Source organism: Carcharodon carcharias, chromosome 1, assembly GCF_017639515.1.
Source record: "Carcharodon carcharias isolate sCarCar2 chromosome 1, sCarCar2.pri, whole genome shotgun sequence".
Lineage (NCBI taxonomy): Eukaryota > Metazoa > Chordata > Chondrichthyes > Lamniformes > Lamnidae > Carcharodon > Carcharodon carcharias.
In genome coordinates this window covers 88,333,115-88,358,442 of record NC_054467.1, presented here as the reverse complement: position 1 = coordinate 88,358,442, position 25,328 = coordinate 88,333,115, and the positions used below count along the sequence as shown (strand labels likewise).

The 25,328-nt window shown below is 40.8% G+C and overlaps 1 protein-coding gene across 7 annotated transcripts in view; it reads left to right on the top strand.

The window, feature by feature from the left end:
- Nucleotides 1-25,328, top strand: part of LOC121289434 (calcium/calmodulin-dependent protein kinase type II subunit delta) — a 346,749-nt gene that overhangs the window by 267,950 nt on the left and 53,471 nt on the right. For 4 of the 7 annotated variants that reach the window (XM_041209007.1, XM_041209331.1, XM_041209266.1 and 1 more), the window contains exons 12-13: nt 5,132-5,174; nt 21,593-21,633. In XM_041209007.1, the coding sequence (XP_041064941.1) occupies nt 5,132-5,174; nt 21,593-21,633 (84 nt within the window). The remainder of the gene's footprint in view (nt 1-5,131; nt 5,175-21,592; nt 21,634-25,328) is intronic. The other 3 variants (XM_041209180.1, XM_041209091.1, XM_041209421.1) reach the window with 1 other exon arrangement.

Below are 25,328 nucleotides of genomic sequence, written 5' to 3'. Positions count from 1 at the left end.
GGGAGCCTAATGCTGACATCTGAACTTTGTGACCAACCTGACGAAGCTGATGATGGATGACCATAGCCTTGATGTTTGATTTGCTTGTTTGTGAGAGGACACTGATGTTGTGGTGTGTGTTCTCCCACTTAATCTGTAAGGTCTTCCGCATGCAGTGTTGATGTTATGACTCCAGTGCCTTGAGATGCTTCCTGAATGTTCTCCATGTTTCAGCCCCATACATTAAGTAAGGGGTCATGACCTCATGGTAGACCATGAACCTGGTTTCAGTTTTGATGTTGCGATCTTCAAACTCTTGCTTCCTCAGGTGGCCAAAGTTGCACCTGCAGATTTCAAGCGATGCTGGATTTCTTTATCAATGTCAGTCTTCTGTGAAAGATAACTTCTAAGGTATTGGAAATGGTCCAAATTTTCCAGGGACTCATCATGAAACCTAATCAATGGGGCTGGGGCTTGTGCATTTGGAGCTGGCTGATAGAGGACTATGGTCCTCTGAATGTTGAGTGTAGGTACCATCTTCTCTTATATCTCAATAAATACATCGATGATTCCATGGAGATCTGTTTCCGACACAGCACTTACTGCAGCATCATCAGTGTATTGAAGCTCAGTGACTGAGGTTGGGGTGGTCTTAGTTTTTGATTGGAGCCATCTGAATTAAATTGTTTACTGTCCATTCATTAAATAAGCTGCACTCCAGCAGGGAGCATATCTCTAGTCAGGCAGAGCTTGGCAGCAAGGAAGATTGAAAAAAGATTTGGGGCAAGGATACAGCAAAGGGTCTGTAATGGATCCATTGCTAAGGATCACTGTTTGCATATCATCATGAAGCAGGCGACAGATGGTAATCAATTTTGGAGGACATCCATAGTTCAGCAGGTTCCAGGGTACCTCACGATTTACAGAGTCAAAGGCTTTTGTCAAGCCAAAGAACGGTTGTAGAGAGTTTGATATTGTTCACAACATTTTTCTTGTAGTTGACGAGCTATTAAAATCATATTGGCTGTGTGTCTTGATGTTCTAAACCCACATTGAGTTTCAGGGAGTAGATCTTCAGCTAATATAATAAGCCAGTTTAGAATGGTCTTTCCTGCAATAGAAATCAGGGAGATGCCTCTGTAATTTCAGATTTTGGGGAAGTCTACAAGCTCATGCTCACTCAGCCTGCTTGTCTTTGGCAAGGGGGAATGATAGTAAACTATTTCTCTGTCTGTAGAGAGCTTCAGTGATGTCCCTTACAGAGCAATGCACTGCAAAGTATGTGACGTTGCTTGTAACTTGAACAGCAGCTTGGCAGGAGCCAGACACACTCAAATTAATAGCCCTAGTCACAGTAACAGCCACAGGCAATGCTGTCCTTGCCCTGCTTTTAGGTGACATTTGTGGCTGCAACAGCTAGCAGATTACAGTCACAAACTTTTGAGAAGCAAAGATGCCTCATGCAGTGGTCCCCACTGAAGACTGAAGTTGAGGCATGAGGATTGCTCCCTAAAGATCCTCAAAGAATTTGGCCTCTTGCTGAGAGCCTTTTCCTGATTGGCTGCTCATACTTTTCTAAAGAGTCATGGGATTAAAATGGCTCTCCCTTTATGACAGCTTGTGCCTGGTTGAGAGCCTCTACTGACCACATCACTGGTGCAATTTTCTTCACCTCCAGTGATCCCTGACATGGTGCCAACTCCCATGATCAGAAACAACACTGTGGGTGTACCTACACAACATGGACTGCAACGATTCAAGAAGGCAATTCGCCATCATCTTCTCAGCAGTAATTAGGGATAGACAATAAATACTGGTCTGGCCTAGCCAGCAACGCCCATATCCACCTTCCCATGAAATCTATTCCATTTATCCCATAGTGTATGTGATGTTTCAAGCTGGGGACACCATGTCGAGTTGTCAGGCTCTTGTGGACCTAGTGCACCAAATTCTTCTGCATGAAGATTAAATAACTACAAGGAAATCTCTTAGTTGAATGCCTGCGAAGTGGCATGGGAGAATTGTTGAAAGAGATGTGAGGGTAACAGTCCGTTAAAGTGAACAAAAGGATTTTAAGTTTGTGCATGTGAGTAATTGCTGTTAAATCACAGAACTGGGTAACCATGGCATAAGATTCCCTGTTGGAGCCCCCTCTCAGAAGAAATGCATTGTGAAGAGTTGTTTTAAAATGGCACCAAAGGTGGGCAAGGAAGAAAAGGAGTTGTGTCATTGTGTTGCCTTACCTGCACTGGTATGCTCATTGAACTTCTTACAGCACTGTTCTGCAATCTTGTAGGTGAATGTTGGCATTCACTGCCAGCACCATCTCCAGATGTCATTTATTTCATTTCTGCCAAGGACACCCAGAAGTTGTGTCTCCCAGTGTTAAACTCCTTGGAGGATTTGCAAGCTTGACTTTGAAAATTGACATCTTCATCTGTGTCTGTGTGCCACACCAAGTTTCTTTGTTAGGATGCACACATCCATTACTCTCATGCTTGACATTCTCAAAGTATTAGAAAAAGATTAATTAGACATGCTAGTTAGCTGAGAAGTACATAAGTATAGCAAACACAGCTCCTCCTTATCTGATTATCCTCTAGTGTGCTGTTAATTTGTGCAGATTGAACTTTTTAAAGACTGCACTCTAATTTCTTTCCGCTTTTGCAGATTGTACCTGTTTTACATGAGTTTTATACTAATTACTGAATGAGTACGAAAATGAGACCTTTGAGTAAATACATCTTCTGATCCCAGCATGTACAAATGTTTTTCCATTGGTTTAAAATATACATAAGACGCAACATGTAAATTTACCCAAGGGTATTGTTGCAGGTTACTACAGTAAAATGTCGATGAGATGAATCCCAGTGGAACCGCCTCCAAATTTATGTTAAATGGAGCTTAGTAATAGCTGAGGAGGCCCCATACCCACATGAACGTATGTCTATGTAACCTGATTTGCCTACAGATGTGATCTATGTCCAAAAGAAACACACTTAAATACCAAATGAAAACAGTAAAGCAGTAAATGTGTGGAAAGGTCTTTATTCAATTTGTTCACACACACTACAATGACCTGACCTTGCAAAAGGTCAGGCTTTGCAATGAAAAAGGCTGACAGTTAGCTCTGGAAAAACTCCATACCTTTTTTCTACTTAATGTGCTGTTTTCAGATGTGCGCAATACAGTCCACCATGCCTTCAATGTAGTCAAACATGTTGTCGGTGTTTTCATGCTACAGTGCGAAATCCCGGAGCATCTCTATGGCCTTTGCAATATTGGCTAGGGAAATAATGTTGCGAGCAATTATCAGACTCTTCAGGGTCATCCAACTCCTCTGACTCCGTGGTTGAAGAACGTATTGCATCTATGATGGCATCATCTATCAGTTCCATTGTGCATTGAACACCTCTGCATAAGTTTCCATTGTTGTCTCGGCTGGAATTTCCATGCTGGCCTCCTGTAGCCAAGTGAAAAGTGTCTCATCAGCAGGTTGATTGGCCTGACCCTGCTCATTCTCATTCTCATTCTCATCATCCTTTCCAGTTCTAACCTGCTTGAACCCAGCATAGTGGAAGCAGTTGGCAATTGTGGCTTCTGTTACCATCTTCCATCCCTTTTTTATGATGAACGTGGCCTCCAGTAATGTTGCGATTGTACTTTTGCTTCTTATTGATGGCCTCGATAACCTGAGAGATCAGCTGCCATCGGTAGTGGATTTTCAGGTTCCGAATAACCCTCGGATCTATTGGCTGGAGCTTGCCCATGGTATTGGGAGGCAAAATCATCAGCTTGACACTCTTCAGGCTAGCAATGTCAGGGTTCACAGGGTGGTTATCCATAATGATGGCAATCTTCCTTTTTCTTTCATTGATGCATTTTATCCACTTCTCTGATTTGTGCCTCAAAAACGATGGAGGTCTTCCAGGCAGTTTTGTTAGCCACGTACTGTGTGGGTAGTGTCTTGACATTCACAAAGCAGCATGGTTTAGTAGACTTTCCTATCGTAAGAAGCGGCAGTTGGTCGGTGCCATCATGTTGGTGCAGACCACAGCAGTGATTTGTTCCTTGCTCTGTTTTGCACCATTTCATGTTTCACCTTTAAACATCAAAGAGTGGTCTGGCAAAACAGTCCAGTTTCAATCACATTAAAAATGTCTTGTGGTGCATACTCATTCAAGACGTGGGCAAGACCATTTTGGAGCCAATCATCTGTCTTTGTTGCCATAACCACCAGACCCTCACCACCTACTGCTCAGAAGACTATGCCCTGCCTTTTCTCGCATCAGTGCAGCCTTCAGTCGCTGTAGGTAAACTCCAAGTGGCCCAGCTCTTTTTTGCCCTTTTGAAAGGGTGACTCCCCTCTCCTGTAGGATTGGACCGGAGATGGGATTCTTCTCTCTCGGGTTGCTTTGAACCACATTAGCAGAGTTTCCTCAATGTGGGTAAAGGCAGCAGCTCTCATCCTCTTCCTTGCTGGAGAGAATGACCATATATTGAACTGTCCCAAGATGGTCACCTTTTGAGTCATAATGGTGGATAAATGATGGTGGAACCTCCCACTCCTTTGCAATGTCCGCTTTCTGCTTCATACCACAGCTTTCCACTTGCTGTATCAACTTCCCTTTCCCCCCTGATTGACCACACTTCTAAATTTCTCACAGGTTTCGTCATACTCACTTGTTTTGCACATCCTTTCACAGGAAGATCTCAGTGTCAAATGATGGCTTGTCCAGTGCTCCATGATTTGGCGCTCATGTAGTCTAACTCTGCTCTGAGTGGTCAGCATGATCATATGATAAGTTTGGACAAGTTTGGCTAATCTGGAGTTACCAGTGCAGAATTTCGGCTAATCACGGGCATTGTTCTATGGGATTTGCCATTCTGTCAGGAATGGTTAACGACTACAACATAACTGGAATTTCATGTTATCTGAGTTTGATTCATCACTGTATAAATATTGCATGATCAAAATTTTCACTTGACCAAATACACATACACAACGGCTAAAATGTCAGTTAGAATTAAAAAACATCTGCCTGTTAAGCTGTGTCCAAACATCGATGCATTGATATATTATTGTAGTTATACATAAAATCATCTTTGCCAGAAGTTGTTCCTCATTTTTTGTTCTCTTCAACTTTTCCAGGGGGCTATTCTCACAACAATGCTGGCCACAAGAAACTTCTCGGGTATGTGTGCAAATGATGCTATTTGTGCCTCCTCTGCCTATATATTAATGTACAGAAATTGTAAAAATCTATGTTCGCATTTAGACAACAAATGTGGTATAATGGGGCCAGCAATTTTAGAATTATTCGTGATAGACTGTTTGTTATGGTTACACAACAATTCTTTGTGGTAATTGGTGTGATTGTCAGATGCACAAATATCAATGTCAAATTGATCAATGTAGCAATTAGTAATTCATAACAGTCAATATTACTTGTAGAACACAAAGGCCTGGAATTTATGGTTATAATGAAGTTGAAACTGTCAGTACGTGCCATCACGACTGTGTGGAACTTGGGACAGAATCGCTTGGCGGGTGAGCGCACACCCAACCCGCTCAAGCATGAAATGCCACACGTTGACGTCGACGGAGCGAGCCAATGTCAACGCGCAATTGCACGATAATTCGGTCAGCAGGTGTGCGCTGGAGTCGGCAGCATGCCAATTAACTTAAATTTTTCACTGCCTGTCCAACCTAATGGTTGGTGGACAGGCGAAAAGGCCAAATGGCCTTTGCATTTTTTTGGAAACCTCATCCACGGACAGGATGATGTTTCCAAAAGCAGATAAAAATAAAATAAAAGTTTTAAAATTTAATTAATAACATGCCCCTATTCATGTGACACAGTCACATGAGGGGACATATTTTATAACATTTTTATTTTCTTCGTTTCCTTTTTTTAAAATGCTTCATGTCCCTGAGGTGGCTCTGTGCCTCAGGGGGACTTTCTAGCACCCACTTGCATGCATGTGCGAAGTTCGCACTCAGCCCACTCGCCCTCCTCCCCCCTTCCGCACAGGCAGCGCTGAGCGTTGCCGCTCATGTTTCACACTGGGTGGGCTTTAATTGGCCCACCAGCTTGAAATCGCAGTCCAGTCCTGATCGCAGGCGATAGTTAGCTTCCCCACCACCCCAGCCGAGCCTGCAAACTTCTGCCCTTGGTGTGTATTGCACTGAGTAAGACTAGCACATGCTCAACTGCAGGCAGCCATTATTGAGCTAATTTTAGTTGCATCTCCTGGAGAGGTCAATGTAAAAAATAGTCAGATTTTGCAATATACTATACTCCCTCCCCACTTATATGTTAAAATGTAAAATGATACATGTACATAATTTCCCAGAATATAGTATGACTAACCCAACATCAACAAAACCTGAAAATTTGACAGGTTTGGCTGCTTATTTTTTTCTACTGTAATCACAACCAAACCATATTTAACCAACACTGCCCAGAGTAATTTAGATGTTAAAAAAAATGTTTCTCCTTAACACCGGTAGGTCCAACAAAAATATCATCATTTTACAAGGAATAATGAAAAGGACCATTTCTTCACCCTTCCTTCCTTCCTACATAGTTTCAGTGAACCTATCTGGGTTCTTTCCCTTTCTGCCTGGCTATCTCCTTCCATTTCCAATAGCTTGACTCTGCTCTCTCAACTTTTCTGACTGTGTCAAACCTGAACTTTTGACTTTGACTACCAACTCCACTTAATGGTTCGGACTGTGACATTAATTGATTTGTCTTAATCAAAGACCATGGGCAGAATTTTCTGCCTGTCGGGCAGGCGGGCCGATAATCTCTGGCGGGCAGGGAGCCGATCCCCGCCGGAGAAGCGGGCCGCACCGCCATTTTACGTCAGCGGGCCAATTAAGGCCCACCCAGCGTGACGTGCGGCAGAAGTGTTATGCGCTTCCTGGGCGGGCGGGGGGGGTTTCCCCCAAAAGTGAGATTGCGCTCTCTTGCACATGCACATGAAAGACCACACATCTCCCTGAGGCCAAGTGCAGCCTTGGAGATCACTTGCACTTTGAAAAAGATTAAAAATACAAAAAAAATTCCCTGACATGTCCCCCTCATGTGACAATGTCGCATGAGATAGGACATGTTCATAATTTACACTGTAACTTTATTACATTTTTTTAAAACCCTGCATGAAACCTCATCCCGTTGGTGGATGAGGTGTCATGTTTCTTCTATTCCCCGCCAGGGCTCCTCGCCTGCCCACCAACCTTAAGGTTGGACGGGCAGGCCCTTTAATTGTTTAAATGATCCTGTCATTGGCCTCAATTGACCATTGACAGGCCGGCGGGCGCAAAGCTGATTTTGCTGCACCCCCGCCTTCCTGAAAATTTAAATGGGGTGGGATGACGTCTGGGGTTCCACCCGATGTCATCCTGCTTCATTTTACACATCGGCAAGCAGGCCCCGCCCCCTGCTCGCCGACGGCAAAATTCTGCCCCATGTCTCACTTTTCTTGACTGATAGATTCTGGAAATCCAGTAAACTTTCAGTTTCTTCCTGACTTTCACTTTGGGCTGTAAAAGGATTTTGAACTATAGAAGATTTCTCATGTTTTCCCTTTTCCTGCTTCAAGCAAATGATCTACATAACGGAGTCTCTCAAATCTTCACTGAAAATGTGAATGCACCTAATTTCTTTACAACAGTCCCAATCACATACTTCTCCTTATCAGCTCGATGGTTTTTCACCATCACATTCTGACCAGCACTGAACTCTTTAAGTTTCATGCCTTGTTTATCATGACTCATCTTCACTTGTTCTTGTTTACCTTACTTTGCTATTGACATCAGGCATAAGCAAACTAAACCTTTTCCTAGAAGTGTGTTTGAACACTAACTTGTAAGGTGAGCAACTGTCGGGTTATTCTGTAAGAGAACAGAATGTTGTCTAACCTGTTTCAAAGAGAAGCATGAAATTTATAACTTAGTTTGTCACCTGGCAGATACTTCTGCAAAGACCTCTTCCTAACCTGTAACTTCCTTCTACAACACCATTCAATGCTGGGTGATATGGTGTGTTTGACTCCATTCTTATTCAAATATTTCACACTCTTCTGATATAAACTGAAGATCATTATCTAACACCAACATCCCTGGCCACCCATAAATTGCCTCCCAACTTCTCAAAGCCACAGTAGTTTTGGCACTTATGGTATTGGGCATAGACTCAACATGTCTGCATTTGCTATAGCTATCGTCCAAAACAAAGTACTCTTTCCCTTCCACTTCAAAAAAATTGAAATGTACTCATTCCCACGGTTTTCTATTTTTGGCCATGTTCTTTCTAATTTTGCCAGCTCTCTACTTACCACTTCTTACTGTGCATAAGGCACTAGCCTAGCCTCCTAAAATGCCCTTTATCTTGACTTAGGCTTTGAGATGCCTAACTTTATCATTTGGTCTTTCTTGCCCAAAGCCCATTTTGTGCTCTCTTAGCAGTTTCTCAATGTCAGACATACTCTTACTGATCCCTAGCATAAATAACTCAGCTCAGTTTGACCATATTTGCTTAAGCCATTTCCTTCCCACCAGGACACTTTACCTCCAACTTTTAACAATGGCAAGTAATAGGATGTATTGTTATATTCTAGTGTTATACACTGAAACACTGTTATTGGAATAGCTAGTCAGTTTCATGCCAGCATTGTATAAGAGAATGTGATTTAGGGACTTCTTGTACTCCCCATCCAAGATAGCAGACATTGCTGCAGCTGTATCAACGATGAAAATAAGTTGTGAATCTCTGACTTTCATTTCCACTGTGGGTATTGGAACTATATATTCAGCTCTTTTACTCTGATATTCCATATGCTGTTTATGTTGCTCTCTGACTGAGTACAATTCTCAGTGTTACTGCTCGATAACAATAACTTCTGTTTCCACATCTATCAAATGCACATTTGAGTACTTCCAGACTTTAAATCTACCTGGTGCATGGCTGCAACCTGTTGTTTTAGCACAGTTAGGATATCCGTGGAGACTGATAGCAGTTTAAAGAGAAATTCTAACTTCCAGTTATTAGCTGAATTGAAACCCATTTTTCCACACCAATCCTTGGGCCACGCATTCAACTCATGAATCCTATTTACCTTACGCCAATTTGCTTGTGCCCCAGGTAATAATCCAGAGATTATTACCTTTAAAATTTTTAATTTAGTCCCTCCTCATACTCCCTAAGCTGAATTCCTTTCCTGGTCCTACCTATGTCACTGTTACCTACATGGACCATGATGACAGGATTCTTGTCCTCCGACTGCAAGTTCCTCTCCAGCCCAGAGCAGATACCCTGAGCCCTACCACTGGGCAGGCAACACAACCTTCTGGACTCTCGCTTTCAGCTACAAAGAACTGTGTCTGTTCCCATGACTATATTGTCCCCTACTACATTTGAATCGCTTCCTGTACCACAGTGCCATAGCCAATTTGCTCATCCACTCTGCGGCCCCTGTTCTAATCCATATAAACTGAAAGAATCTTCAACCTGTTGGTCAATTGCAAGTGCTGGGGCTCTTCCGCTTCTAGCTTCTGGGTCCACATACTTGCCACTTTTGCAATCACACCCTCATGTCCCTGACCATAAAGCCAGTTAGAAGACTATCTAAAGGAGTTTAACCACCTCCTGGAACAAAGTGTCTAGGGAACTTTACCCCTCCCTGATGTGTCGTAGTGTCTGCAGCTCGGCCTCCAGCTCAGTGACTCTGTGACAAAGTTCCTCAAGCCACAGACACTTACTGCAGATGTGTTTGCCTTGGGTCACACTGGTGTCCATGAGTTCCCACATTCTGCATTTGCCCTGCCATCTTTATAGCACTTTAATTAATTAATTTCCTGATTACATTTTAATTAATGTCCCTATTGTTTCAAAAAATGCTTTACTTAGCCTGATTGAAATTTCCTATTTAATAGAAATAAGAAATACTCACCAGCCAATCACCTATCTTCTTCCCTGTGATGTCAAGCCTCAGTTTTTCTTCCTGACCACAGGTTTTGACTGGTTCCTGCTTACAGGAGGTGGTGGCGGCCTCGCTAGTCACACTCCTTCTCGAAGTGAAGTCACGCGCTCTGCATCACCTCTTGAAGTTTCGCTGGTCTGCTCCTTCCCAAAGATTTCATGTTTTAAGAGAACTTTTACTTTCTCAATTGACGAAAGAAAAAACATGCTGATGTTTTCTTGTAGGGAACTTATATTTTAAACTCAAGAAGTATTTAACTTATCCCAAGAGAGCTGAATTCCTGAGGTAGGTGAGAGTGACTGCCCTTGACATCAAGGCCATATTTGACTTAGTGTGGCATCAAGGAGTCCTAGCAACAATGAAGTCATTGGGAATCGGGGGAAAACTCTCCACTGGTTGGAGTCATGCCTAGTACAAAGGAAGATGGTTGTCGTTGTTGGAGATCAGTCATCTGAGCTCCAGGACATCACTGCAGAGTTCCTCAGGATAGTGCCCTGGGCCCAACCATCTTCAGCTGCTTCATCAATGACCTTCCCTCCATAATAAGGTCAGAATTGGGGATGTTCGCTAAAGATTGCATAATGTGCAGCACCATTCATGACTCCTCAGATACTGAAGCAGTCCATGTCCAAATGCAGCAAGACCGGGACAATATCCAGGCTTGGGCTCACAAGTGGCAAGTAACATTCGCGCCACACTGGCCATCTCCAATAAAAGGGAATCTAACTATTGCCCCTTGACATTCAATGGCTTTACCATCACTGAATACCCCACTATCAACATACTGGGGATTATCATTGACTAGAAACTGAACTGGACTAGCCATATAAATACTGTGGTTACAAGAGCAGGTCAGAGGCTAAGAATCCTGTGGCGAGTAGCTCACCACCTGACCCCCCCCCCCCAATGCCTGTTCACCATCTACAAGGCATAAGTCAGGAGTGTGATGGAAAACTCTCCACTTGTCTAGATGAGAGCAGCTCCCACAACACTCAAAAAGTTTGACACTGTCCAGGACAAAGCAGCCCGCTTGATTGGCACCACATCCACAATCATTCATTCCACCACCGACACACAGCAGCAGTGTGTACCATCTACAAGATGCACTGCAGGAATTTACCAAGGCTTCTTAGACAGCACCTTCCAAACCCACGAGCACTACCATCTAGAAGGAAAAGGGCAGCAGATAGATGGGAACGCCACTTGGAGGTTCCCCTCCAAGTCAATTACCATCCTGACTCAGATGTATATCACCTTCCTTCACTGTTGCTGGGTCAAAACCCTGGAACTCCCTCCCTAACAGCACTGTGAGTGTACCTACACCAAATGGATTACAGCAGTTCAAGAAGGCAGTTCACCACCACCTTCTCAGGGGCAACTAGGGACGGGCAATAAATGCTGGCCCAGCCAGCGAAGTCCACATCCTGTGAATCAATAACAAAAATTGCACTCTCCTCAAAGTTAGACACACCTCAAAAGCATCTGGACCCATCTTGGTGAGGAAAAAAATTTACTTTATCCTCATTTCCTATTTTATTCACTTGCAGCTAATTGTGTAAACTTTGTTCGTAATTACACCAATCCTCTTTGTTAGGGTTGAATTCCCCCATTGACCCCAAATATGCCTTCAATACCATTTTTCAATTCCGTATAGTGCTGATTCACTGTGTACCTGAACATGATGTGCCTATGGAGCAATCTTTCAAATTGCTTAAACCTCCACAAAATTAACTTGAGGATTTCTAAAAAGGTGTCACAATCTTCTTCAGCCCTTAATTCCTGATATGAAGTGTAAAAAAGAATCATATCCCTGCCTCATTGCCATCTTTCTGTTGAGTATTGCATTGAATAAGACTAAGTAAGACATGTTCAACTGTAGGCAGCCATTATTGAACTAACTTTATTTACACCTGCGAGCAGAGAGGGCAGTATAACAATTCTGTGGAAGGGTGATGAGGACTTGAAATGTCAACTCTTTTCTTCTCTGCCGTTGCTGTCAGACCTGCTGAGTTTTTCCAGGGAATTCTGTTTTTATTTTGGATTTTCAGCATCCGCAGTTTTTTGTTTTTATCTCTATGGAAAGAGTCAAGCTCTGTTGAATAATGTAACTGAGTTTTAAATGACACGCTAAATCATAAATATGGCTCTTTGGCCTTGAAAAACTAATTTTAGAAGCCTGAAATGCCACTCCCTGAAGTGTCATTCCCTCTATTTCATGATTTCAATATTTTTTTCATATACTTAAACTTTTAAAAATCAAATAAAAATTATGATTTTTCAGCTTCTACCTTAATCCCATGTGTATGTCCCAATATTTATTTCACTTTCTGTAAAATCAGTAAAAAGTGATTGATAGTCAGTGCTTTTTACACCCTGCTTTGCATCTCTGAGAACCTTTGAACCTTGGCTGCTCAGCCTGCCTGATGAATTCACTGATCCTGGGTACCAGAGATCCTGTACGAATGACACTAGAATGAAATTAGTGTTATAGGGAAAATCAATGCCACAGAATCCATTAAATCTGTTCAGATAGCTTTCTTCGAGGTCAGTTGTGAGTGCCATCTCTTATAGCCCACTGCAAAACCAGGGTCATTTTATCAATTGCCATCTTTTTCTAGGTCCTGTTTATAAAATATTTTCACAGCTTTATCTGTATTTGTAACAATATTATTTATCAATCTTGGTGCATTTTGTGCTTAATTTATCTAAAGTTATTGAAACCCCTGTTTTTTTTACCAAATGATCCTTTAGGTGGTCTCACCATCTGATTAGTTCTGTATAAATGCAAAAAGAAAGGATAAATTGGACAATACAATATTTTAAAATTTGGGGGGAAAGTGTGATCTCTTGGTTCATTTTAAGAGCCAGGTGATACTCAGTAATAAAGATAATTAGGTTTTAAGTTTGTCACGAAAATAGGGAGAGTAGCGTATTGTAGAAGAAACTAGATCCAAAGAGGAGAAAACTAGAGTACGTGGTTAATGTGCAATTTTATGCATGGAGTGTACCGAGAAATGTAAAGTCAGTTGTAAATCTGAGGAAAATTTTAATGATACAACTATTTCAAATAAGATTTTTGATTAATTCAACCAACCAACTTTTAGACACCACAGCATGTTGCTGAGCTTCAGATGACTAAATACAGCCGTTAGCAGAATTGACACACTTTATGATGTTCCACTGGATGCTGAGCACAAGTGATTTGGGAAACCTAAGGTAATGGTGAATTGGGTGGAAGTTGAATATTAATAAATGAGGAATTAAGGTGTAATTATAGTTAATAAGTTAGAGGAGAAAATTGTGCTAGTTTTGTGATTAAAGGGAGACTGAATTGCAAGAAATAAAAAGTACAAATTCAGATGTGTAAAGGAGAACTTTAATTCAGAAAAATTCCAGATTGCTCCAGAATTGCATGGTTTATCTGAGCTTAAATTACATTTTTTTTAGGAATAAGATGAAGGTCTTTCCTTGGCAATCTCACTTGTTTACCTACCTTCTAGAACCTCTCAATGCCAACTCTCTTTAGAAATGCATTTATGGCCCCTCAAAACCATTTATAATTGCCATTCCTTTGGTAACACACTTTTAAATTGTGGGTGTATTTTAAAAACAAGTTCTGCCTCTTTTCCCATACTTTTAATGTTGATTTGAGTCCCTAGGTTTTTGAGCTCTTCACCAATGTGAACAATGTGTCTCGATCAATCTTAAAAAAAAAGCCTTCAGTTGGTCGGCTTCAAATCTGTCTTTCAAAGAAAATGAAACCAACTTCTTGGCCTTTCTTCAGAACTTAGTCCTGATACCCAGAACTTTTATCATTGCTCACTATTTATTTCATATCATCAGATAGCCAGAACTGAAAAATTAAGGTGATGGGGATTGAGATGGAGAAAAAGGAACCACACCAAAAGTAACAGAAGTTGTTTGAGGTAACAACAGTAAAATGTGCCTGCAGCAGATAATGCTGTTAACATGCAAATAGTACTGAATGAGGTAAGCATAGGCTATATGGAAACTAGACTCTGAAAATGATGAGAAGAGGGTGAGTCTTGTGCTGTGACTGAATTGGTATATTTTCGTGGAAGATGGGGCTAGACATATTATTTGGAGGATCAGGAGGAGATATGGAAAGTTGCTGTAACAAATAACCTTATTAAGGCAGTATGTGCTGTTCTACTGGAAAAGGTATGGGCACAATCATGAAAAATGTAAATGCTCACAGGATACAATGGTTCCTGTGCTGCTTGGACCAAAGTGAAGGACAGTCAGTGTTGCATTTGGACAGCAATGGTCAAAGCACCGTATTGTAAGTTTGGGAATGGATAAATATTCAGAAGATTTTTTTGGAAACTGTTTGAGGCTTCCACTTTTTCCTCGACAGATAGTAGAGGTGGGTAGAATCCCTGAAGTTGTAGAATGTACTTGGATTGTTAGATGAAATGACATTTTATGTTCTGTACTTTCTTGTGCTATTATGCTGTTCCATATATGTATATTATATCAGTTTAGGCCATAGATGTTAAGAGTAGAATAAAATTACCCCCTGATTTCTAGTTATGAGCACGACTTGAAAATGTGGATATGATCAATCAAAAAAAAATGTACTTATGATTCATTCTAACTTTATATGAGTACGATATACAAAGGTTAGAACAACATTATATCTAAATAATATCATAAGATCTTAAACTTTTGTTCTCAGTTGGACAGATTTGATGCATTCCAATCTGTTCATTGCGGTAAGGGTTTTTAGTATAAACCAAAAACATCAGAGGTAATTAATTTCATTTGTGGCAGTCCTGCTATTTTGCATCATCTGAATGCAATTCTCCCTTTCAGTAAGGCAGTGGAAGATATTGGAGGTCTGCTGAGCCTGTACAAATGAATATTGGAATTCTGAAAGAGCGTTTCATAATTTTGTTAACTAGTACACAGTGTTCTTGTTTTCTCTATATACAATCTACACCTATTAATTCAAAGTTACTATTTTGCTTGAAAAGCGATTTATTAACATGTAGTATAAATTAAGAAAATTCAAGAAAACACAGGTTTTTTTCTCATGGAAATAGTGCAAGCCGTACATGAATTCCTAAAAAATGTTGTACACCTTTAAAAAGATTGTAGTTTAATGTATGCCTGTAGTCAATTTAATTAGAGAGCATGACTTACAAAGTAATGACACTTTGTTGTTATTTTACCATTGTTAAGTGCGCCTGTTAACAACTGCTATCTTTGTGCCCAAAATTTCTATCATCTATATTGAAGTTCTCACTTCTTTAAATCCGTTTGGTTATCAGCTTGCACAATGGCCACATGCACTGGCTGAAGAATATAAATTATGGAAAATTATGTTTGCATGTTTTATTTACTAGCCAGATAATGAATTCTGCATAAAGGCTGACAGCATAAAAGGATGTAAATGCTCTCCCTCTATGTTCTTAGGTGTTCCTTGATAAATATTTTGATTTTATATTTTCCCTCACCAGCTCCTCCTATTAGCAAAATGCATATCGGACTTTATTGTTGGGTAATATTTAGCTGTATGATCTTTTCAGTTTTAGTGAGATTAGCTTCACAAAAAAGCCCAATAGATTAATTCACGAGTTATCTTCACAGAATCCTATACTCTCATTACTCTCTGTAGCTTCACATATTTGGAGGGGAAATGGAAATGACTAGTCACTTGGTCTATTACAACCTTGCAACTATTATTCTTTTCATCAAAAGAACTTAATATAGGTACCTTCTGCAAAGTTTAGAACAAATATTTTAATTGCTTAATAAATTCACAGTGAATTATTTAGAATAACACATTATCTTGAAATGTTATAAAATGCAGGATTTTTACATGCGATACATAACTTTGTGATTCTATGAATAACAGATCAGACATTTTTAGAGAATACGACTACTTTGGGTTGTAAACATAGTCAAATATTACATATGATTTCAAAGGCAATAATACTCACATGATCTTTTAATGCAGACAGGAATTGAAGATTGGAATATAAACTACGGAACAAGTATTACCATAGACCAAAAATAATTTGGTGACACTTTGCAAATATTTCTCAGTTATTCAACAGAGGAACCAGGTTACGACTGACCTGTCAGAATTACATCAGTTGTGGGTTTTTAGGGAAGTTACTGCAATCTATCAGCAGGGAGAGAGTGACTGAGCACTTAGACAGATATGAGCTGATCTCACAGCACAGATTTGTGATGAGTAGATCATGACTGAATAATCCAGCTGATTTTTTTAGGAGGCTGCCAGCATGGTGGATCTTGGAATAGACATATCTATATACATTGCCTGTATGGACTTCCAAAGGACAACTGTTGAGGGTTCACACAAGAGGTTTTTAACAAAAATCAAAACATTGATTTAGAACTTTTCTTGTGATCCGGGTTGGTAATTGGTTGGGACGTAGGAGTTCAAGAGAAGGGGCAAAGGCAAATGCATTCTGATTGACAAAGATGTGACAAGCGATGTCAGCCAGGGATCTATACTGGTTCCCCAATCTTTCAGCATATATAATCAACTTCACTGAATGAATGTAAAGTTTTGCATCTAACTTAGTGTCAGCAGCAAACTTAGAAGATATGATTATTGTGTACGTAGAAGCAGAAAGTTGCAAGGGATATGCTTAATGGAGTGGGGAAAACTTCGGAGTTCAATGTGAGAAGTAATCTATATTTTGAATGGGAGAAAGGCTGATCAATTTCTTTTTTAATGGTGAGAAGCTGGAAGTTGAGGTGCAGCAAAGGGGTTTAGCTGGCCTTGAACACAAATCACTAAAATGCATAAGTACAAAAAGTAATCAAAAAGCAAATGGAATTTTGGATTGGAATGCAAAGGTGAGGAAGTTGTACATAGCCTTGGTTGGACTCCTCTGGTGAACTATGTTCAATTGGGTGTTTACTAAAACCCGCTTTCACAGCCATATCTCCTTTCTCAGTGACTGTCTCCGTCTCCGACTTACCCCACGTGGATTTCAACTGAAATTCCATCCCTCATGTTTCGAACCCACCCAGGATTACAGGTATCTCCGGGACATAAAACGTTTCTCGGACTGCTGTTCCCGTCGCATTCTGAGATCCACACTCAGTGCCATGCGCCGCCATATAAACACACTCGACCTCTCCCTCCAGTAGCACCGCCGCACCCTTTTTCAAAGCTGCATGTGCCCCCAGTTTCATTTTATTCTTCATCTCATCCGATGCCTCAACAAGAAATTTTTTCTCTTTCTCTCAAGTGCTAAGTAACGCAAGCTCCAACAACTCATCGACACCAACACCCATCTAGGACCCACCACCCCTTCCCTGTCCCTCCGTCCCCACCCCATCTTCAAATCCCAGCCCCGGCTGTGTATTCACTATACCCCCTGACCTTCCCCTCTCCAACGCTGAACATTCAGTGCTCAGCAAAGGACTTAGTTTCATATCCTTATTCCCTCATCTCAATGCATTTCAGGTTCGGCACGATGCTGAACTCTTCTTCCGCCGCCTTCATCTCCGTGCTCACTTCTTTGGGCAGGAGTCCTCTCCCCATTCAACGGATCCTTTTACCCACCTCCAATATTCTCCCTCCACTTAGACCCCTCCCTCTGGATTCTTACCTTCTCTTGATCTTTTCATTGAGAACTGTCGGCGTGACATTAGTCGTCTCAATTTCTCTGCTCCTCTCACGCATTCTAACCTGTCTCTCTCTGAACTTACTGCACTCCGTTCTCTCAGGTCCAACCCTAACATTGTCATCAAACCTGCTGACAAGGGTGGTGCTGTTGTTGTCTGGCGCACTGACCTCTACCTCGCGGAGGCTGAGCGTCAACTTGCAGACACTTCGTCCTACCTCTTCCTGGACCATGACCCCACCACTGAACATCAAGCCATTGTTTCCAGGACTGTCACTGACCTCATCTCCTCTGGAGATCTTCCTCCCACAGCTTCCAACCTGATAGTCGCCCAACCTCGGATGGCCCGCTTCTACCTCCTACCCAAAATCCACAAACAGGACTGTCCCGGCAGACCGATCGTGTCAGCCTGTTCCTGCCCCACGGAACTTGACTCCCTTCTCTCTGCCCTTGTCCAGTCTCTTCCCACCTACATCTGTGATTCTTCTGACACCTTACGTCACATCAACAATTTCCAGTGCCCTGGTCCCAACTGCTTCCTCTTCACCATGGACGTCCAATCCCTCTCAGCTCCATCACCCAGCAGGATGGTCTGAGGGCCTTTAGTTTCTTCCTTGAACAGAGGCACGAACAATCCCCATCCACCACTACTCTCCTCCGTCTGGCTGAACTTGTTCTCACACTCTCCTTTAACTCCTCTCACTTTCTCCAAATAAAACGTGTGGCTATGGGTACTTGCATGGGCCCCAGCTATGCCTGTCTCTTTATGGGGTATGTGGAACATTTCTTGTTCCAGTCCTACTCCGGCCCTCTCCTACAACTCTTTCTCCGGTACATCGATGATTACTTCGGTGCTGCTTCATGCTCTCGTCGGGACCTGGAAAAATGTATTAATTTTGCTTCCAATCTCCACCCCTCCATCATTTTCACATGGTCCATCTCTGACACTTCCCTTCCCTTCCTTGACCTCTCTGTCTCAATTTCTGGTGATAGACCATCCACCAATATCCATTACAAGCCTACCGACTCCCACAGCTACCTCGACTTCAGTTCCTCACACCCCGCTTCCTGTAAGGACTCCATCCCATTCTCTCAGTTCCTTCGCCTCCGTCGCATCTGTTCTGATGATGCTACCTTCAAAAACAGTTCCTCTGACATGTCCTCCTTCTTCCTTAACTGAGGTTTTCCACCCACAGTGGTTGACAGGGCCTTCAACCATGTCCGGCCCATCTCCCGCGCATCCGCCCTCACGCCTTCGCTTCCCTCCCAGAAACATGATAAGGTCCCCCTTGTCCTCACTTATCACCCCACCAGCCTCCACATTCAAAAGATCATACTCCACCATTTCCGCCAACTACAGCATGATGCCACCACCAAACACGTCTTCCCTTCACCGCCCCGCATCCCGTAGGGATCGCTCCCTCTGGGACACCCTGGTCCACTCCTCCATCACCCCCTACTCCTCAACCCCCACCTATGGCACCTCCCCATGCATACGCAAAAGATGCAACACCTGCCCCTTCACTTCCTCTCTCCTCACCGTCCAAGGGCCCAAACACTCCTTTCAAGTGAAGCAGCATTTCACTTGCATTTCCCCCAACTTAGTCTACTGCATTCGTTGCTCCCAATGCAGTCTCCTCTACATTGGAGAGACCAAACGCAAACTGGGTGACCACTTTGCAGAACACCTTCGGTCTGTCCGCAAGAATGACCCAAACCTCCCTGTCACTTGCCATTTTAACACTCCACCCTGCTCTCTTGCCCACATGTCTGTCCTTGGCTTGCTGCATTGTTCCAGTAAAGCTCAACGCAAACTGGAGGAACAGCACCTCATCTTCCGACTAGGCACTTTACAGCCTTCCGTACTGAATATTGAGTTCAACAACTTTAGATCTTGAACTCCCTCCTCCATCCCCACCCCCTTTCCGTTTCTTCCCCCTCCCTTTTGTTTTTTCCAATAATTCATATAGATTTTTCTTTTCCCACCTATTTCCATTATTTTTAAATCTATACCTTTTATGCCCTTTTTGGTCATATTTCACCCCACCCCCTCTGGAGCTGTACCTTGCATGTCCTGCCATCCATTCTTAATTTGCACATTCTTTTAGATAATATCACCATCTTCAACACCTCTTTGTTCTTTTGTCTGTGACATATTTTGATTATCTGCTCCTATCGCTGCTTGCTTGTCCCTACAACCACCCCCCCCCCCACTTCTCTCCCCCCACCCCCCACCTTAAACCAGCTTACATTTCACCCCTCTACTATTTTTACTCAGTTCTGTTGAAGGGTCATGAGGACTCGAAACGTCAACTTTATTCTTCTCTGCCGATGCTGCCAGACCTGCTGAGTTTTTCCAGGTAATTCTGTTTTTGTTTTGGATTTTCAGCATCCGCAGTTTTTTGCTTTTATTTCATAGGGTAGATATCTGTACAGAGAAACTGCTCCCTCTGGTGGGGAGTCCAGAGATAAAGGCATAATCTTAAATTTAGAACTAGGCCAATTAGGAGTCGGGAAGGACTCCTTCACACGAAGGTTGGCGAAATTGTGGAACTTACCCCCACAAGACTCTGGAAGCTGGGTCAGTTGAAATCTGCAAAACTGGGGTTGAAAGATTTTTGTTAGGTATGGGTAGTAAGAGATTTAGATTAAAAGTAAATTAATGGATTTAAAATATAGATCAGCCATGATTTAATTGAATGATGGAACAGACTTGAGGGAATGAATGGTCTACTCTTGCTCTAATGGTCTAATATTTTGGCTATCAAAATAAATCAGATGAATAAATTGTAATTGTTTGATTTAACAACCTACACAGTAGATTTTGTGGATTAATCAGAGACATTTCTGAAGTAAAAGTTGCAAATATGTAGTGTATAATGGCCTTGAATTTGTGTGCAGGTTATCCCAATATTTTGCCATAGCTTAGGTGAAACATTGGCAGAATCCCTGGAAAAACGGCAAGGCCACTTTCAACCTTTTATGCTATTTCTCCAGAGGTTCTGCTCATCCTATGCTGAAGTTACAGCAGGAGAGTGGGAGAAATGTAGGCGCTATGCTCAGCTGCTGTGGAATATATGAAGTACAAATTAACAAAATCCGTCCCACTGATGATATATGGGGAAAGGTTGATTCTAATCCTAATTATGTTATTCTTTTTACTTCTAATTATAACACAGTGAAGAAGTGTTGCTAAATTTGACCTAAATGCAGTTTCCTTGTTTAAGTACATTTTACAAATCAATAAATTTCTGAAAGATCATGAATTGACTTTTTTAAGCTGACTTTTTATTTCTACTTGTCAAACAAAATCTGATACCAAGTTTGCACTTCTCTTTTACCTGCGCTCATTTAATCGACCAATTTTAAGCAGACGCAAACAGTTACACAAAAGGAATATTATGCAGGGTTTTTGTGTCATTCAATATGCAAATCGCAGCCTAAGAAAGTGCTACCTTTATTAATCCCCAGTTTTTAGTAATACCTTGTATGTTTTTTTGAAACTGTTATAAATCAGTTGCAGATAAAAGTCCCCATTTCTTTCTAAGGTATTACACATTTAATGTCTACTTGTATTGGGAAATGTTGAGAAAGAAGTGACCTAATCAAACACCTGTTTGTTTCTGTTCCTCCATTTTTTTTCCTTTTTCCACTTTATTTGGGACGTGTTCCCTGTAAGGTAAGACCCTAAGCCACTAATCGGGCATTTTTGCATCTCGAAGCAATTACTGCCTGATTGATTAATAATCTGTGCTTGCTATTGAATTTAAAATCAACTTTTGCCTGCTGTTTATAAATTTGCTTTGGGTTTTTTTCTGCCTAACGTTGATTGCTTTCAACTGCAGCAAAATTAGCTTTGGCCTGCAGCAGCTCTTTAACTATTACTGCTGTTGCTGCTGCAAGTTAAACAGTGCTGGCTTTGCCAAAAAAATTGCTTGTGGCTCTTAGAAGTTATGCGCCTAAGTATGACCTTTTTTTCAATTAATTTACAGCAGCAAAGAGTTTGATGAACAAGAAGACGGATGGAGTTAAGGTAAGTTTGAAGTCATAAGTACTGACGTCATTTTTTTATTCTTGTGATTCTGTATTTTTCTGCTCTGTTTTCCCTGTCTTTTTATCACTATTGACAACCATGCAGGCTCCTGTGGCTTTCACAAAAATAGCTTCCCAGTCTGCACACCATTGTGAGCTTATTTTTAACCAACTCTTGCTTCCAGACAGAAAGCCAGATAACACTAAGGGAAGCTATATACCCCCTTCTGCTAAGTGCAGAGATTAGCTTTAGAAACTCCTCTTCAGTAATAAAAAATAAACTTCTAGCTATAGCTGTAACTATAAATTTTCTTTGGTTGCTTTATGAAATAGCCAATGTAATTATATACCTCGGTTAAGTTAGTCATTCAGTTTTCCAATTACACCGACTGGCATTTTAAATTTATTTAAGTTGTATTGTGAAGACCTACCCTGGAATATTTGAATTAGCTTCGTTGTCTGTTTGCTCATTTGGCTTCTGCTATTTCTAATCTTAGAAAAATATACCAACTGTTAAAACTAGAACTGGCTAGTTATTTACAAAAATGTTATGACCTCAAGTATACATGATCTTTTGCAAAACCTAGAAAATCAGCAGGAGGACTGCAATGATTTTTTTTCAGATGGGACGATGTGATGCTGTGCATGTATTTAATCCCACACGAGCTTATTTTCGTCACATTGGAATCTTGCATGTTGGCCCTAGTTTTGCAAGTTTTGATTAATAGCAAATACTGGGTGTGAAAATTGTGCCCCCTTCAGAATGCACTTCTTTTATCAGATGGTCATGATCATTCATTTAAATTTTGAATTTTTTTAATGATTCTGAGGAAAATATAAAATATGATTCAATTATAATTCAGTTCATTCTGAATGACCCTAAGATTTTGCACATTCAGCCTCCAATATACTAGCTCTCTATATTTTTAGAGAGGCTATAAAATTTTGGAAGAATAAAGAAACCTCTAGATCACTCCTGATGTCCAAGTTGAAATAAGCTAGTGACATCATCAGAGAATCATTTCTCTCAGGCCATTTTCCATACATTGTTGAATTGGAATAGAGAAGTGGGGCAGGATGGTGGGAGTGGTGGTGAAATAGGTGATGAGGGAAGGGAGTTTTCAAGTCTGAGAAATCTGTTTCCTGATCCAAATCTGCCTCCAGCCCACCCATTTCCAGTTATATCTGAAGCAGCTTCATTGAGGTGAAGACTTGGTAGATTCAAGATGGAGTGTACTTACACCTGCTTCGAGGATCCAGCTGCCTACCTGTAGAGTTCCCATGATTGGGTAACCCCCAAAGGGATCTTCCCCCAAGACCTCCAATTTTATGACCTGATCCTAAGCCCAGCCCATCTAAGTCTGTAGTTTCCCCGTTACCATGCTTTCAAACTCCCCAGGATGATCTGCCCATCTTATTGACCACCCTCTACTATTTAATTCTCCCACTACTAATTATAACCCCCTACCCCCACACCCAGTGCAGAATCAGCTGCCGTTGTGGTCTTTATTGACTGACTCCCCATCTTAAAAGAGATCTGCATGGATACAGAGAATTTCACCTGGGGACACGGGTAGGTTATCAAAGAGAGACTGATAAATTGATGGAAGGAGAAGACACTGGCATGATACTGACCAATTTATTGAATTTGTTGCATAGGAGGCATGTTTGCAAAGTACTTGTGATACCTGTAGGCAAAAGGTGTCCAACATGGCCAACTAACCACGCTACAGGACAAATTTTGCAGATCCTTTCAGCTTGACATTGCAAATCAAATTCCTTCATAAAAGTGCCGAATTTTTAGGAGTAACATCCAGGGCTACAACATTTATTAAAGGATTTTTCAATTACCCATCATACGTTTGATACCACACATCTTCAACTGGGGAATTGTGCAAGTAAATGTAATGGGAGCAGCATCAACATTTATCTTGAGGGCATCATTTAAGTTTGAATTGCCACTTACCAGATATATTGATCAGACTTTACTGCTGTCATATAGACCAGCTGACATATCTAACAAGAGCTTACAAGCATTTAATGGATATGGCCTCACCATTCAGAATATTCTGCAAAACCATTTTGGAGGCTTACAATTTCTTTGAGACATGAAGTACAGATTAAACTGTTAGTCTAAAGGTAGTCCTGATGAAGATTCTAGATTCTTCCTCTTCCCTTTTCTTCACTTTGACCACCAAAAAAGCTCAGTTGATCTTTATTAAGCTGCTATTTGATAAATTCTTGGGCAAGTTTGGAAATATAAGGAAGCGAAAGAAGTCTGCTGCAAGGACTTTGTCCTGAAACAACCCTGTGAGGGAGATGGGCAAAGGCTACATGAATTTGAGTCATAGGCTAAGCTCCATTTTCTGTTGAGCCAACTTTTCTTTAAGGTTTCAAGATTATACAAAAAATTCCAAAGTGCCTTATGTTCAATGAGCCCTACAGATATGGTAGCATTATTGTCAATCAATATATTATAGATCAGTCAGTCAATATGAAGAATTATAGTACTGCAACTTTCAAAAAGTGACTCATTTTCAACTCTGGTGCTATTGATCCTTCTTAATCAAAATAAATTGAATTTCTTGTCTTTGTTGTCCCTGCCCTTGGTAGAGAAAAGCTAAGTTTGTTTGAAGTGAAAGAAATATTTTTCATGAAGTTGGGTAGTTGACCTTTGTTACATTTGCTAAATGCACCTGTTAATTTTTTCTAACGATACAATATATTTCGATGCTATTGAAGTAATATCACTTATATTTTCGTATAAAGTCTGTGCTCACTCCTATAACAAGTCCAAATACATTTAAGCAGTCTCTTTATGCAGTATGAGAATTAATTAATTATGTCTGTAAGTAATTGTTTACTCATTGAAAAACTGTACTCACCAGAATCCCTCTTTCATTTCATCTGCTTCAACTGGTCAAGCTTCTCCCTGCATTAGCCAATAATTGTTTATTTTACCATGATTTATGTAATATTTTTCACTTGTTTCTCTTCTCTATTTATGGAATAATTCTGCTAAAGTTTAAGACATAATTGTATTTTTTTGTTTTTACTAATTTGTGTTTTTTACAGATAAGTTGCTTAAATCTTGCCTTTGGTTCCTGTTATCTATGTTAGAGATTTAAGTTGCTTTGCTTTTAAACATCTAACTGGGAAAAAGTTTTTTATGATTGTAAGTTACTTATACACAATGGGATGATAGTGTCAAGATCTAAAAACATTTTTGAATTTGAAGCAAACAAAATAATAAATTGCATTGAGTTATCATTATTACTTCATTTTTATTATAAGCTGTTATTAGTAGAACTAAGTTCTAACTTGCTCAATTTATTCCTGTATTAATAGCTCAGGATCTACATTGCAGACTCCCTCCCTCAAATCTGGTGTATTAGTTTCTGATAGTGTTTTGAGTATGTCCTGTCAATTTAGTTTAATTATGCTTGTACAGAAATGACCTATACTTCAGTGGCAGAAATGTAATCAAATCAATACATGAATAGAATATTTCTTAATATATGAGGAACACACTTTAATCACTGATGTTGCTTTAACAATTCAGAATCGTTGAACTTTATAGCAAAGAAAGCCACTCATTCAGTTGCACCAATGCCAACTCTCTGAAAGAGCTTTCCACTCGATCCGATTCCTCTGCTGTTTCCTCCTACATTTAAACAATATTTTTAAATATTACAT